The following is a 16778-nucleotide window of genomic DNA, read 5'->3' as shown; positions in this document are numbered from 1 at the left end:
TGCTGGGACTGAAGCCCAAGCCCCACCACCTGGGGCTGAAGCCCTTGGGCTTCGGCTCCCTGCCTGGGCTGGTGAGGCTCAGGCTTGGGCTTGGGCTTTGCCACTGACAGGACACCGGGACTCAGGCTTTGCTCCCACATCCTGAAGACATGTAGTGTTTTTTGTTGTCAGAAGGGGGTCGCGGCGCAATGAAGTTTGAGAAGCCTGGTCTAATATTAATATTATTTGGCACTTACCATCGTTATCACCACTCACAGTGCTGGCTTCATTGGACCCACAGCTTTCTGCATCTATTGCATCATCCAGCTCCTCTCCCTCTGCCACAGATAGGTTCCGAGACCACTGCAAAGCATCCTTCTAGAAGGGCCAAGCAGAACATACGTGATTAGAGTCCTTCCCTTTGAAGCTTTATGAGCTAGACTGACAGAAACATACATAATCATGGCTACAGTTACACTTCCTCAGGAAGAAACTCTTGAACATAACATAACCAAATTACAACACTGGGTCATAGGAACATGTTTTTATTAATCCAATCACTAAGCCTGACTATGTTCACAATAATTATAAGGAGGGCTACTGATTAATTGCAGTTAACTCAAGCGATTAACTAAAAAAAATTAATCGTGATTAATCGCACTGTTAAACAATAGAACAATTGAAATGTATTAAATATTTTTGGATATTTTTCTACATTTTCAAATATATTTATTTTTATTACAACACAGAATACAAAGTGTAAAGTGCTCATTTTATATTATTATTTTTGATTACTAATATTTGCACTGTAAAAAACAAAAGAAATAGTATATTTCAGTTCACCTAATACAAGTACTGTAGTGCAATCTCTTTATCGTCAAAGTGTAACTTATAAATGTAGATTTTTTTTGTTACATAACTGAACTCAAAAACAAAACAATGTAAAACTTTAGCGCCTACAAGTCCACTCAGTCCTATTTCTTGTTCAACCAATTGCTAAGAAAAACAAGTTTCTTTACATTTACGGGTGATACTGCTGACTGCTTCTTATTTACAATGTCACCTGAGAGCGAGAACAGATGTTCACATGGCACTTTTGTAGCCGGTGTTGCAAGGTATTTACGTGCCAATGTTAAACATTCATATGCCCCTTCATGCTTTGGCCACCATCCCAGAGGACATGCTTCCATGTCGATGATGCTCATTAAAAAAAAAATGCATTAATTAAATTTGTGATTGAACTCCTTGGGGGAGAACTGTATGTCTCCTGTTCTGTTTTACCCATATTCTGGTATATATTTCATGTTATAGCATTCTCTGATGATGACCCAGCACGTTTGTTTTAAGAACACTTTCACTGCAGATTTGACAAAATACAAAGAAGGTACCAGTGTGAGATTTCTAAGGATAGATATAGCACATGAACCAAGGTTTAAGACTCTGAAGTGCCTTCCAAAATCTGAGAGGGACAAGGTGTGGAGTATGCTTTGAGAAGTCTTAAATGAGCAACACTCTGATGTGGAAACTACAGAACCTGAACCACCAAAAAAGAAAATCAACCTTCTGCCGGTGGCATCTGACTCAGATGATGAAAATGAATATGCATTGGTCCACTCTGTTATGGATCATTATCGAGCAGAACCCATCATTAGCATGGATGCATGTCTTCTGAAATGGTGGGTGAAGCATGAATCTTTAGCGCACCTGGCATGTAAATATTTTGCGATGCTGGCTACAACAGTGCCACGCGAACGCCTGTTCTCACTTTCAAGAGACATTGTAAACAAGAGTGGGTAGCATTACCTCCTGCAAATTGTAACTAAACTTATTTGTCTGAGTGATTGGCTGATGTAGGACTGAGTGGACTTGTAGGTTCTAAAGTTTTACATTGTTTTATTTTTTAATGCAGTTATTTTTTGTAGATAATTCTACATTTGTAAATTCAACTTTCATTATAAAGAGATTGCACTACAGTACTTGTATTAGGTGAACTGAAATATACTATTTCTTTTGTTTTTTACAATGCAAATATTTGTAATAAAAAATAAATATAAAGTGAGCACTGCACACTTTGTATTCTGTGTAGTAATTGAAATCAATATATTTGAAAAGGTAGAAACATCCAAACATATTTAAATAAATGGTATTCTATTATTAACAGTGCAATTAACAATGAAAGAAAGAAAGAACGAAAGAAAGACCAAAAAGGAGTTTGAAGAACAGTTAGCCAAAAACTCAAAAGGTAATAACAAAATGTTTGTTAAGTAAGGCCCTTGGACGATCGAGATACAATGAGCACTTAAAGACGATAAAGTCTTGCAGAGAAACTAAATGAATTCTTTGCTTCAGTTTTCATGGCTGAGGATGTTAGGGAGATTCCCAAACCCAAGCCGTCCTTTGTAAGTGACAAATCTGAGGAATTGTCACAGATTGAAGTGTCATTAGAGGTGGTTTTGGAATTAATTGATAAACTTAACAGTAACAAGTCACCGGGACCAGATGGCACTCACTCAAGAGTTCTGAAAGAACTCAAACGTGAAATTGCGGAACTATTAACTATGTTTGTAACCTGTCCTTTAAATCAGATTCTGTACCCAATGACTGGAAGATAGCTAATGTAATGTCAATATTTAAAAAGGGCTCCAGAGGTGATCCCAGAAATTACAGACCAGTAAGTCTAACGTCAGTACCAGGCAAATTACTGAAACCATAGTAAAGAATAAAATTGTCAGACACATAGAAGAACACACATTGTTGGGCAAAAGTCAACATGGTTTCTGTAAAGGGAAATCATGTCTTACTAATCAATTAGAGTTCTTTGAAGGGGTCCACAAACATGTGGACAAGGGGGATCCAGTTGACATAGTGTATTTAGATTTCCAGAAAGCCTTTGACAAGGTCCCTCACCAAAGGCTCTTACATAAATTAAGTTGTCATGGGATAAGAGGGAAGATCCTTTCATGGATTGAGAATTGGTTAAAAGACAGGGAACAAAGGGTAGGAATAAATGGTAAATTTTCGGAATGGAGAGGGGTAACTAGTGGTGTTCCCCAAGGGTCAGTCCTAGGACCAATCCTATTCAACTTATTCATAAATGATCTGGAGAAAGGGGTAAACAGTGAAGTGGCAAAGTTTGCAGATGACACTAAACTACTCAAGCGAGTTAAGACCAAAGCAGACCGTGAAGAACTTCAAAAAGATCTCACAAAACTAAGTGATTGGGCAACAAAATGGCAAATGAAATTTAATGTGGATAAATGTAAAGCAATGCACATTGGAAAAAATAACCCCAACTATACATACAATATGATGGGGGCTAATTTAGCTACAATCAATCAGGAAAGAGATCTTGGCGTCATCGTGGATAATTCTCTGAAGACATCCATGCAGTCTGCGGCGGCAGTCAAAAAAGCAAACAGGATGTTAAGAATCATTTAAAAAAAAGGACAGAGAATAAGACTGAGAATATCTTATTGCCCTTATATAAATCCATGGTACACCCACATCTTGAATGCTGCACACAGATGTGGTCTCCTCATCTCAAAAAAGATATACTGGCATTAGAAAAGTTTCAGAGAAGGGCAACTAAAATGATTAGGAGAGATTAAAGAGGCTAGGACTTTTCAGCTTGGAAAAGAGGAGCTGAAGGGGGGATATGATAGAGGTATATAAAATCATGTGTAGTGTGAAGAAAGTGAATAAGGAAAAGTTATTTACTTGTTCCCATAATACAAGGACATGGGGCCACCAAATGAAATTAATGGGCAGCACATTTAAAACAAATAAAAGGAAGTTGTTCTTCACACAGTGCACAGTCAGCCTGCGGAACTCCTTGCCTGAGGAGGTTGTGAAGTCTAGGACTATAACAGGGTTTAAAAGAGAACTGGATACATTCATGGAGGTTAAGTCCATTCATGGCTCTTAGCCAGGATGGGTAAGGAATGGTGTCCCTAGCCTGTTTGTCAGAAGGTGGAGATGGATGGCAGGAAACAGATCACTTGATCTTTACCTGTTCAGTTCACTCCCTCTGGGACACCTGGCACTGGTCACTGTCGGTAGACAGGATACTGGGCTGAATGGACCTTTGGTCTGCCCCAGTATGGCCATTCTTATGTTCTTTTTAATTGCACGATTAATCATGATTAATGTTTTTAATTGCTTGACAGCCCTAACTATAAACCATTAAAAATTTCAAGCATTAACTTAAAGAATTCATAATCACATAAGTGCCCCCACATCTTTTAACAGTCCAACTATGATACGTTGCACAATGTGTGTGTGCAAGAATTATGGAGCTAGAACTCGAGGGCTATATGAGATAATCCTTGACCTGCAAAGAGAGAAAAACTCATGCACTGATATAACATTTCATATGTACATTAAGGACTAAAATCCAGTGTTCTTCCAGAATCTTCCACAAAGCAGCAATGTGTGTGAGCACACAGATATGGGCAGTGGGACGAATAACTGCTCTTCCGTTTCTGCGCTAGCAGGCAGTTTTATTTCCTGCTGTCATTACTGCCCTTGTCTTTGCCTAACTGTGAGCCCACTGTCCCACCACTTCCTGGCAGGATCCATTGGTTTTACTCTGATCTCATACCATTTTGCCAACACAGACAGCAGCACTGCAGACTTTGCAGCTTTTACTTGATTTTTTCACCTCCATATTTTAATCCCCTGGGACTTCAATACATTCAAGATCCCAATAAAACAGAAGTCAGCACAGTTCATTGTAATTAGGTTAACTCACACACCGTCTTTTCAAATAGTAGAACTGAGTTACTGACATGCTCTGTGGACCCTTCTCAGATGTGTAACTCAAACACACTTGAGAAAAATAAAACAGTTTGCTCATATTTATGCATGCATAACTACTGAGGGTTGTTTTTTTTTTAATATTCAGAATAATTATTCTTTCTTGGGCTGAGAAGCTGTATGACAATATTTAGACACTTTTTATTAGAGATAAAAAGACAACAGTATCGGATGTTGACAAGTGCTTGTCTCCCAGCATGAGGGACAAGAAAGAGATTTGGATAATGCAGAGGTTCAGGTAATAGGATTTTGGATGAATGGGCATATACTGTATAAGGGAAACAAACAGGTTTCATTATTTTGATGATGCTCTATCCTTTATGATTGCATGAACTAAATACTGACATTTCATGTACTGGAAGAAGAGCGTTTATCTTGCTTGCATAATTTAAGAATTATAAAAGTTAAAAAGCAGAAATGTATTACATATAGCTTATAGGCACAAGAACCACTGCATATAGAATTATGGATCCCAGAGACTCTGTTTTACATGATGTTACCAAGGGTAGTATGCTAGACTCATAAAGCGATCACCAGTGATGGATTAACAACAACAGCAATATGTAACAACTTGAACTCGCTCTTCGTCCCTAGCATGGAAGACAGGAGTTCACAATTTACCTTGAGTGTGAAAAGGCTGATACGTCCAGGCAATTTGTAGAAGAGTCCATCACCTCCCCTTGAATTGGAATGTAGCATGGCATTGAGGCAGGCCAGGGGAGAAGTGCCACTGAAACCAGAGAGAAAAAGGGAGATGAGGTTTAGATTATCTAAATGCCAATTTTTAAATAATACACAAAACCCTACAGCATTATTATTATTATTTATGTATTTTAAATCAAGGGCAGTTAGTAGAAGGATGTTGATGAGATTTAGGGTACAGTATCTCAACCAGTCTGAGCACTATTATAGCTTTCCTATCTGAGCTGCTTACCACAATGGCACATCATAGTGAGATAAGTCTCAGATAATAGGAAAGCAGCATGTTACACTAATGTTCAAGCCATTCTAGCTCGTTTTTAGAGGTTTATCATTTGAGATATTTTTCTCGCTTTCTCTCTGTCTCTTTCTGAATTCTTTGTAGCTGGACTCAAGGTACTAAGGAAGCCTTACTTTCTAGGTGGAGAACTACAAAAAAACCCTATCAATAAAATGTCTACAAACTCAAACATTTCTGAAATAGTTTTCTTTCAATATACATAGCACGAAGAGAATATATCTAGCATAGTGTAGCATGAAGGGTTTAATGGCACTCTCTTGGGATGGCTCACATAACTCAGTGGTGGTTTGTCATTTGTAAGTAAATCACCCATCCCACACTCACGGTAACGAAACCTTTGTGACACACCAAATCATCAGATTTTCCACATAATCACACATGCACATATAAAACATTACCTCTGGAGCCTGCAAGGGATGTTATTAAAGCAATGTAAAAGTTCACTATTATTAAAAGTGAAACTGAAAACTGGTCTAAGTGCAATGTTTCAGTCTCAAAAGCTCAAACTACTGAGTCTCAACTTCTCGAAAACTGGGTTTAGAACAACTTCTCGGTTAATCTTGATTATGTTTGTTTTGCTGCTGGTTTGCTTTTTGGCATTTCTTTGCAAGCCTTGGAGGTAGCCAAAGTTACCGTGTGTCATTTTATACACCACAGAAAAATCCCAACTCCCTCTCTTGTAAATTACACATCATTTCTCCCTCTGCACTGAGCAAAACGCTGCAAGTACATTACCAGCCACAGGAAAACTTTTAGGAAAGGAAAAGATTAACTTCCCTAATTGAAACTGTAGACAAAAGAAACGTCCAAACACTCACTGGAGCTACAATTTAGCCATGAGACTGGACCCAACATCTCTGCTCTTGCATAAACCACTGGGTATCACTTTTTGCACGTCTTAAGGAAGACAGCACTCCAACTACTGAGTGTTTTCTAGAATCAGGGTGGCATTAGTTCAGAGTGTCCCTTGAATCATCATGCTACTTCCTTCAGGTCTTAGGTTTTCTTTGCAAGCGCCCCACACAAATATTGAAAATGTTCAATGCTATTTAGCTAGACAAGATCACATGCTTGGTGGACAGTTTGTATTTTAACACTGGGTCTATGAACAATACTTGCCCCTTTCAGTTACACGATAATGTAAGAAAGCCATCTTTTCCCAAAGCATCAAATTAACAACTGAGTGAAGGGAAGCAGATATACCTGATGGGAAACACCAACCTCTAGAAAAATGATTTAGCTCTGAAGGATTTAACTTCACACATGCAGAGAAGCCTGATTTTAGATACCTATTTTGATAAGTTACCAGTCAAAGCTTGGAAGACAACAAGAAAATTTGCACTAGTGAAAAGACACCGTGTTATTGCCATTAGTACAGGACAGCCTAGCGCTCACAGACCCTCAAACAGTGCAGCTACCTCTCTAGGTAAAAGGACTGATCAAAGAAAGTAGGTCAGTGCAGAGTGAATATCTGATTAAATGAGAAGGAATATGGAGCTTTTCATTATAAGCCCATCCTTATTCCACTCCCTACATACCATACTGTGAAACCAACACCAAAGTCCATTCCCACTATAAACCTAGCTGTTGGGAACCCTGAGTATTGAGTGGGTGTTCTAACAGCTCTACTATCAAGAGAACAAAGCATGCTGGCACAGTCCCTCCCTGAACAATGGTAACTCCTACACATTAGACCACTGTTTGTGAATTATGAAGCTGTTCACTACTCAAACCATCATGATTGTTGCCTGATTTCAGGGATAGTGAGAAGAGAAACACGTTAACATTCTGAATTGCTTCAGTCCCAAAGGGATTCATTTACCTTCTATAGTTATACAGCAGTTCAACAGTGACACAGGCAACATGGTGGAAGACGATTCATAAAACCCAAAAGAAAAACAGAGCATAGTTATAACAGCATAGAGTTAAGATCCCATATGTAAGTCAATGAATGCTGAACGGCCAAAGATAGCTTGATTTACTGTGTGCAGTCAAACTTGCAACCCAACTCTTGTAACTAAGGTAAGGAGTTTGCAGTATGATGGCTAGCAAACATCTACTTCCTCTGATCTACAATGTATTGTGTATCTTCTTTCTCCTAGATTCAACAAAAGCAGATGGAAATTCCAGGAAATTAATTTAAGACAACACCTGGGGTTCCACCCATCCCTGTAGATTCCTACATTCTTGCGCAGGCTCTTCTTCACGTGATATATGTTGTAAGATATATAGCAAGGGCCACAAAAAATACAGCAGCATTAATACTGTGGTATGGCAGAATATGTAGAAAGAGCAGCATACTGCATATATAAGGGAAGCTTCTTACTTGACCCCAGAAAAAGGAGCAGTCTCTGCTCTAGAGGTGAAGCTCTACAGAGGACTGAGTTTGACTCATTACATAAACACAGGCCCAACACTGGAAGACCAGTAGTAGTTATTTGTAAAAGAAACACACAAAGGAGAAGCATTTATATCGGAGACAGACTCATAGTTGGCATTCTGAATATTTTACAAAAGTCCTACAACTCCACTGAAAGGCAGAGACGTTCACTCTGTGTTTACAAGACACTAGAAATCCTCCAGTAGCAATAAAGAAAAATAGCTAGTATATTCCTACCCCAAATGATTGGGCTACAGAAAAAGAGGGAGAAAGAGAGAGAAAAGAAAGGTGGATTAGAGAAAGGAGGTAGAACTCTACTAAGTAATCCTGCTCTTTTTACTCACCCTCCCCCACACACTTTATTATAGACAAGAAGATCAATACTAACCTCATTTCCTTCAGTCCCTCAGCCTCTATGACCTGCAGAATCTGTTTGGGGGTCATAGGAGCATCAGAGTAGTTTTCCAGCACCTGAAAAGATATAAATACCAAAGCTTCACACTACATTTTCTATTCCCATTCGCTGAATTGTTTCCTGGGTTGGGATTCAAAGACAAGAATATGTCTGCTAAAAGTTAGTATCTCCACAAGAAAACCTGCTACAAAATTCAAGTTAACCCAAGAGCAGACTACGGTACATATCCATGATCCCTGCACTTTTGCTAGGGCTACAAATGGTTTGCCCTGTTTTTTCATCAGGTCTAATCAAGTGTGCAATTGTGCAAGTATGGGGAGAAGGGGAGAGCTGGGGGATTAGGCACTGATCCCTCACCATTAAAATTAATGGATGCTTTCCCACTGACTTTCGTAAACATCGGACAAAGCCCTTACTGCACACAACCTTTAATATATGTATAACAGTCTAAGGCTTCCATTGAAATAGACGTTAACATAGTAGATATAGACTGTTTGCTCTTTGGGGCAGAGACTCTCCCTTCATACTTATCTGTAAAGCATCTAACATGTTGGAGTTACAAATAATAATAATGTCATTACATAAATCAGTAGTACACCCTTAGCTGGAATACTGTATTCAGTTCTGATCATCCCATCTCAAAAAGAATACAGAAGAAACAGAGAGGTTTCAGAGACTGGTAATAAGAATGATTAGTGGCATGGAAAAAAAATTTCCATGGCAAGATATAAATGATTGAAACTGTGTCTCAGAATGATGATGAGTAAGAGGGGATATGACAAAAGGTATAAAATAATGAATGGTCTAGAGAAGGTAGATGAGGAGCTTCTCTTCATCTGTCTCATAGTAAAAGAACAAAGGGACATTTAATTAATCTGAAAGATGACAAATTCAAAGTGACAAAATAAAATATTTCTTTACATAATGCTGAATAAGCCTATGGAACGCTCTGCCACAAAATATCGTTGAAGCCAAGAGCTTAGCAAGATTCAAAAAAGAACTGGGCATTTATATGGATAACCGGAATAACCAGAATTATAATAGTAAATATTAAAAATAAAGCTTCAGAACAGATGTAAACCCTAGTGTTTCAGAACTGAAGCCAACCTTTAATTATTCAGATTTAAGAGGAAACTTTCCCTAGGGGCAGGTTACCCCATAACTGCCTACTCTGCAGGATTTCTTGCACCGTCCTCTGAAGCAACAGACAGTTGCTTCAGAGGACGGTGGACCACTAGTCTGATCCAGTATAGCAACTCCAATGTAAAAATACATTTCACTATATGGCCTAACATACCTTAGAGAAAAGGCAACAGATATTCCATCTGGGATATTCTGCTGGCAATCATTTAATAAATTCCCTTAACATAATAGCCACAATGACATGCAATTCTGATTTTAGCAGGGACAGTACTTTACAGAAGTTGGCAATGAGATTCTCTCTTTCAATTCAACTAGTACAAGTCGTGAGCGAAGAAAATGAATGCCCTTTTTATGTCAGCAACATCTAGAACTGAGTCACTGCAGCATCATGTCAGGGACCAATGACTGAAGTTTCCCTCTGAAAGGTAGAGTAGCAGGACTGTCTGCAAGACAAGAGTGCAGGTCACCATCTCTATCACCCCCACTTCCCAGCCTCCAAAAGGAAAGAAAAAGCCCAAACTGAATGACACACTCCAATGTTGTACTGCAATTAAAAGTCTACCTACACTTCTCAAGAAAAGCAAAACCAAACCATATCCACCATGTCACATTTAAGTACCTGAAAATAATACACAAACACTATAGCATTACCCTGCCAAGGGACTGGAAGTTTGGAATTGTGAATCCCATGGTTAAATGCAATGAAAGCCCAAGAAATAAGAACATAAGAATGGACATACTGAGTCAGACCAATAGTCCATCTATAGCCCAGTATCCTGTCTTCAAACAGTGACCAGCGTCAGAAGCTTCAGAGGGAAAACAAGGCAATTTTTGAGTGATCCATCTCTGGCCGTTCAGTCTCAGCTTGGGGCAGTTATAGGTTTAGTGACACCCAGGGCATGGGACTGTATCCCTGGCCTTTTTGGCTAACAGTCATTGATGTACCTATCTCCCATGAATTTATCTAAATCTTTTTTGAACCCAGTTCGATTTCACCTTCCCAAATTCCCTGGCAATGAGTTCCACAGGTTGAAAGTGTGCTGTGTGAAAAAAGTACTTCCTTATGTTTGTTCTAAACCTGTTGCCTATTAATTTAATTGAGTGACCCTAGGCTGTGTGTTACGTGAAGGGGCAAATAATACTTCCTTATTCACTTTCTCTACACTATTCATCACTTTGTAGACCTGTCATACCCTCTTACCCCCTTAGTTGTCTCTTCTCTAAGGTGACAGTCCCAGACTTTTTAATCTCTCTTCATATGGAAGCTGTTCCATATCCCTAAACATTTGTGTTGCCCTTTTCTGAACCTTTTCCAATTCTAATATATTTTTGAGATTGGACGGCCAGAACTGCAAGCAGTATGATAAGCTATATTTAAATGGAATAAACAATTTTTATTTGGAGGCAGTACAGCTCCACTAGTCTCCCACACTGATCAAGTTTTCTTTGGGGTACAATATTTCAGTGCCATCATCAGACACTATCACCCTTTGTCACTCAAATGAAATGGGCATCTGACGTGGAGAACACATCACTCAACAGTCAACTGTGAGAAGCATGAAATGGAACATTCATGTTCCCAAATCAAGAAAAACCTTCACAGCCCATAAAGCATCTGGAAAACACTTAACTCAATGACAACCAAATAAAACACAGCCTACAATGGAGAATGAATGCTTACTATCAGAAATAAAAAGCCCTGCTCAGAACAGTTCCTAGCCCCTAACTGTATCAGATGTATGACTACTTTTAAAGAGTCAGAGTTGGAAGAGAAAGCATCCAACAAGATTCTCTCTCATTCCTTCACCTACCCTGAAAGGCCCTGCATGCACTGAAGCAACGCCTCCTCTGGCTGATTATGGCAGGACATCATGGCTCCATTAAGAACCTATTAATGCTGCTTTGAGCACTCGCCAGAAGGAATGTCTTGGGATAAGACAATACTTCCCCCAGAAACTGAATGCATTGTTTGTAATATTTCCACTTCCTGCCTTCCCAAAGGAGTTCCCTAACTGTGAACCTTTATGCTACTCCTCCAATTACCCTGCTACTAGACTAGCAATATAATCCTCAGAACACCTGTTCAATATTCCTTGTGGCTCTATGTACTACACTAAATCTCAAAATATATATATATATATTTTTGGAAACAGAATGTGCAAAGCATTCACTTCACAGGACAGGAAGCTCCAAAAAGTTCTTTTCCTTCTCATCCATGAAGGCATCTAATGGAATAAAAAATGTAACAGATACTTACAGAGTCAAATTAAAAGCACTTTGACAGGAGTGTGGTAAAACCTAGTACTAAACAAATATCTATTTTGAATGGATGTAAGATCAGCTTGAAAGAAGCCCCACAAACCAGAACAGCAAGGAAAGGCTTGGTCTCCCTAAGAGGATAATCTGGTATGAGGTTGAGCCAATGACAAACCAGAAAAAGAACAGAGATGAAGCTGGGGTTTAGAGACCTCATACACTTAATGCACATAGGGAGAGGCCCCAACCAAGAGGAAGGTAACAAATGACATCCATGAAAAGATTCACTGGTAGACCAGATGCCAGTGAGGATTAACTAGTATGGGTGCCATGCCATTAAATGACTACTGATGAGTTGCCAAAGTAGATGAGCTGCAGACTTACTTTTTGGACAACTAATAAGCAGTGAGTTAACACAGAATTCAGTGTGTTGGGTAACAAGGAAAATTATGCAAGCAGACTTAGTACTGGTCTACACTAGAAAGTTAGGTCGATCTAGCTAAATTTCTCGGGGAGAGGGGGAGGTGAAAAATTCACACCCCAAGAGATGGAGTTAAGCTGATCTAAACCCCAGTGTAGACAGGACTAGGTCAACAAAAGAATTTTTCCTTCAATGTAGCTATCTCCTCTCAGAGAGGTGGATTTACTACAGCGATGGAAGAACCCCTTCCTTCGCTATAAGCAGTGTCTACACTACAGTGGTACAGCTGAAGTATTTCTAGTGCACATATAACCTTAGTCTTTGCCTCACACTCAGGGTCACCTGCCAGAAGAGCAGCCTAAGTGCCTACATTCAAGTATTCCACCTACAAGACTAGAACCCACAAAGGAGCTGTGGGCTGAAGCACTTCAGAGCATGAACCTGGCACTAGTGTTTTCTAACAGCAACTTTTAGCTTGAAGGGCAGGAGAAGAGTGAAAGTCAAAGTCAAGTGAGCTAAAAAATAATAATCTTCACACAAAGGACAATGCAAACTACCAGAAGGCAGAAGTTCTAATCTGAATAGGTTATATAGTGAAGTATTTCTTCACACTACACACAGTCAACCTGTGGAATTTGTTGCAAGGGGATGTTGTGAAAGCCAAAACTTTGGAACCCACTTATAAAGAATGAGGTAAATTAATGGAGGAAAGATCCATCAGTGCCTATTAGTCAAGATGGTCATGGATGCAATCCCATGCTCTGAGTGTCCCTAAGACTCTGATGGCCAAAGGCTGGGACTGGACAACAGGGGATAGATCACGCAATAACTGCCCTGTTCTGTTCATACCCTCTGAAGCATATGGCATTGGCCACTATCAGAAGCTAGGATAAAGGGCTAAATGGACTCATTGGCCATACTGGGTCAGAACATTCTCATATTCTCTTTGTTGGTCAGGCCTGGGAATCTCCTATTGCATTCAAGCAAGTCCTATTCAGAAAAAGCTAGAATAACTATTAGAATCCATTGGATGCTAACTCAAACCGGATGGACTCAAGACAATCGTCCAGCTCTCACTAAATGTCAGCATGGTCTGGTACATAACCTTGACACATAAAACACACAACAAACCCCACCAAGATGCATGTATTTATTATTTATATAGATGCCAATATACTACACATAAAGTATGCCCTTGTGCCAGTAAATCAATGATCAAGTGCCTTTGGCTCAAAGAGAGCTGAAAAGAAAAACTATCTATCCATATGGAGAGGGCAGGGTCACTGTGCCTCCCCTGGTCACTTGCATTCACAGATTTTATTTTTTAAAAGGTTTACTGTGAAAAAATATTGGTCCCTGGAGAAAAAAACAACACAAACAAGCCTTTTCCAATCAGCATTAAAAGTAGATAGCAGCAACAATCAGCACAATAAAGTATGCAAAAAGCTGAGTGTGCCATTTGCAATGTGATTATTCTCCCATTCCAACAGGGTTGAAATGGAGAGTGTTATGAACTGAGTTAAGAGGCTGGGTATTAAAGGCACCAACTGTTCAGACAACAGTTTAAGAGTTCAATCTTCATTTGGATCAACTGGCCCATATTCCCCTGTCTTTTCCTCCTCTTTTAAAAATTTTAGCTTGACTGTAGTTTATTGGTGGGTTTATATTTTCTTATTTGGTACAGACTTTTTAAAAGTTTGTTTCCATTTTAGATTTTCCAGTTGACATCTGGATTCCAGATTAAGATCTGGCCTTAGTTCTTTTATAAAAGACAGGTTTGTCCCACGTGGTGATGGGCAACAGAATACAGCAGGGCTCCAATAGGATGGCATTAATGGACATAATTAATGGTGTCCCTAGCCTCTGTTTGCCAGAAGCTGGGAATGGGTGACAGGAGATGGATCACTTGATGATTACCTGTTCTGTTCATTCCCTGTGGGGCACCTGGCATCCTGTTAGAAGACAGGATACTGGGCTAGACTGACCTTTGATCTAACCCAGTATGGCCACCGTTATGTTCTTTAAAAGCAGCAAAGAATCCTGTGGCACCTTATAGACTAACAGACGTTTTGGAGCATGAGCTTTCGTGGGTGAATACTCACTTCCTCATATGCATGTTATGTTCTTATAATCAAAGCAGGTATTTATTCTAGAAATCTGCCGCTTGATGAATGGAATTTAAAAAAAAAAACTGATGAAAATACATGCCACAAAATTCATCACACACATACCAGATTTGTTACCAAGAACATGCTTATGACCAAATGAAAATGTTGACCATGAAGACACTAAGCAAGTAAAGCCCTTTGGTAGACAGGAGGGAGATTTATATTTTCACATATGCTTGAACACCATACCCCTTACAATGCCTAGCTTTCCAAGACTAGTGGTGTCAGGGAGAAGCTTGTTGTCACTAAGGAAATTCCTGACAGTAATGTTTTCTGGAGCCCAAACCTGGCATTTCTCAGAAGGCTGGGATCCCTTCCAGAGAGGTTTAAATAAATCTAAGGGAAAGGAGAATAAAAAGTAGGACCTGACAAAACTAAGAACAGTTACCATACTGCTCAGACTTTGCTGACCTGTAAGTAAAACTGACCCAAGCAGAAGAATTAAAGGCTGTCTAACAAACAGTACCATTTTCTACAGTGACAAAGTCACCTCATACCTTGTCAATGCCTCATCAGACTATCTGTTCATACCATTTGAGAAGAGGTGTAGTTTCTCAGTATGTGTCTTAAAGTAATGCTTACAAACTGCAGAAGGCCTCTCCAGAAAAATGCCTTATCCAACCACCATAAATGGTGTGTGCGCTCACAATTTTCTCAAACAGAAAATCCTCCTCTTTCCATGGTTAAAGGAGAATCTCTCTCTAAAAGACCCATTCCCTCCCCTTGGTAATATGTGTGAGAGCATGTGAAAGGATCTGTTTCTCACCCTCTCTGAGAGAAGCCCCCACAAACCTGGAAATCTGGAAGGGAGAAATATCTGACACAATTCCCTTCCCCCATGTAATATGACAGTCTCTCAAAATGATAGTGTAGAGCAGGGGTAGACAACCTATGGCATGGGTGCCAAAGGCAGCACACGAGCTGGTTTTCAGTGGCACTCACATTGCCCAGGTCCTGGCCACCGGGTCGGGGGGGGGTGGGGTGGCTCTGCATTTTAATTTTAAATGAAGCTTCTTAAACATTTTAAAAACCTTATTTACTTGCCATACAACAATAGTTTAGTTATATATTATAGACTTATAGAAAGAAACCTTCTAAAAACGTTAAAATGTATTACTGGCATGCGAAACCTTAAATCAGGGTGAATAAATGAAGATTCGGCACACCACTTTGGAAAGGTTGCCGACCCCTGGTGTAGAGGTAGTGTTTCTGGAAGCACTGCTGTAGTTTGGAATGAAGACCCTGCTGGCAGTACAGAGTGTGCATGTGTTAGGACTAAAATCATTCCCTTTCTTCCTCCCAGTAATATACAGAGAAAAGAGGCTAGCAATTTCTCTCTTTCTCTTGAGGGATGGAGGCAGAAAAAGGAGTAGGAAGAGTTACAATGGTGGGAGTTGCAACTCTCCACCTTTCCACAGGGGAAGTCACCCTGTGATTATGTTGGATGTGTGTGGGGGTGTTATTGCGCTCCAGAAGCAGCCTCCTCTCTTCCCCATCTCATATTGAAGATAGGGAGGAGGTTGCTCTCTCTTTTCTTGTATGGGAGAAGCAATGTCCACTGACTGCTACCCTCCCTGGTTATTGGGGGGGCTGAGAGGGGGATGTTGGCCTCTCTGTAAGATCCTTGGTGCAGGAACCATCTCTTTATTTTGTTTGCAGAGCACCTAGCACAATGGGGTCCTGGTCCATGGTGGGGACTCCTCGGCACTAGAGTCAGACAGATCATGCTAAGCAATATCAGGAGGTGCCTCTCAGCTCTCCCTTTGAGCCAGGTCCCTTCTGCTCACAGGGTGAGGCGCCCAGCCCCCGGTGACTGCGCCAGCCCATGGAGTGACCACTCCCCTGGCTGCACTGGGGAGCCCCCCACGGCACCCGGGCCCCTCTCTGGGAGACACCCCATCTTCCCTGCGGGGTTTGCTGGGGGATGGTCACCTGGCCCTGAGGGAAGGAGATCTCTGCCCCCTGCCCACTGCACACAGGGGTCTCTCTCCTCACAAGCCTTCCCGCAGGGTCTCTCCCTACCCAGAGGGGCCCCTCTAGTTATGGGGACCGGGTCCCTCCCCAGCCCTGCAACTCCGGGGCCACCCCGCCCCCGTTCCTGGGGGGATCTCCCCCTCACCAGGCGGGCGGCCTCAGCCCACGTGCGCTCCTTCTTCCTCCGCTGCTTCATCTCCTTCATCGTCCTCCTGCTCCGGGGCGGG

At 40.6% G+C, this 16778-nt stretch overlaps 1 protein-coding gene across 1 annotated transcript in view; it reads right to left on the bottom strand.

Annotated features, from left to right (window-relative positions):
• Nucleotides 1–16778, bottom strand: part of ASXL1 (ASXL transcriptional regulator 1) — a 32751-nt gene extending 15973 nt beyond the window's left edge. The window contains exons 1-4 of the mRNA XM_050918249.1: nt 16697–16778; nt 8563–8645; nt 5416–5524; nt 237–357 (exon numbers count right to left, since the gene is read on the bottom strand). Of these exons, the coding sequence (XP_050774206.1) occupies nt 237–357; nt 5416–5524; nt 8563–8645; nt 16697–16756 (373 nt within the window). The 5' untranslated portion in view covers nt 16757–16778. The remainder of the gene's footprint in view (nt 1–236; nt 358–5415; nt 5525–8562; nt 8646–16696) is intronic.

This window comes from Gopherus flavomarginatus, chromosome 11 (genome assembly GCF_025201925.1).
Source record: "Gopherus flavomarginatus isolate rGopFla2 chromosome 11, rGopFla2.mat.asm, whole genome shotgun sequence".
In the NCBI taxonomy this organism is placed as follows: Eukaryota; Metazoa; Chordata; order Testudines; family Testudinidae; genus Gopherus; species Gopherus flavomarginatus.
The sequence above is the reverse complement of the archived record's forward strand: the minus strand, read 5'-3'. Positions and strand labels throughout refer to the sequence as shown.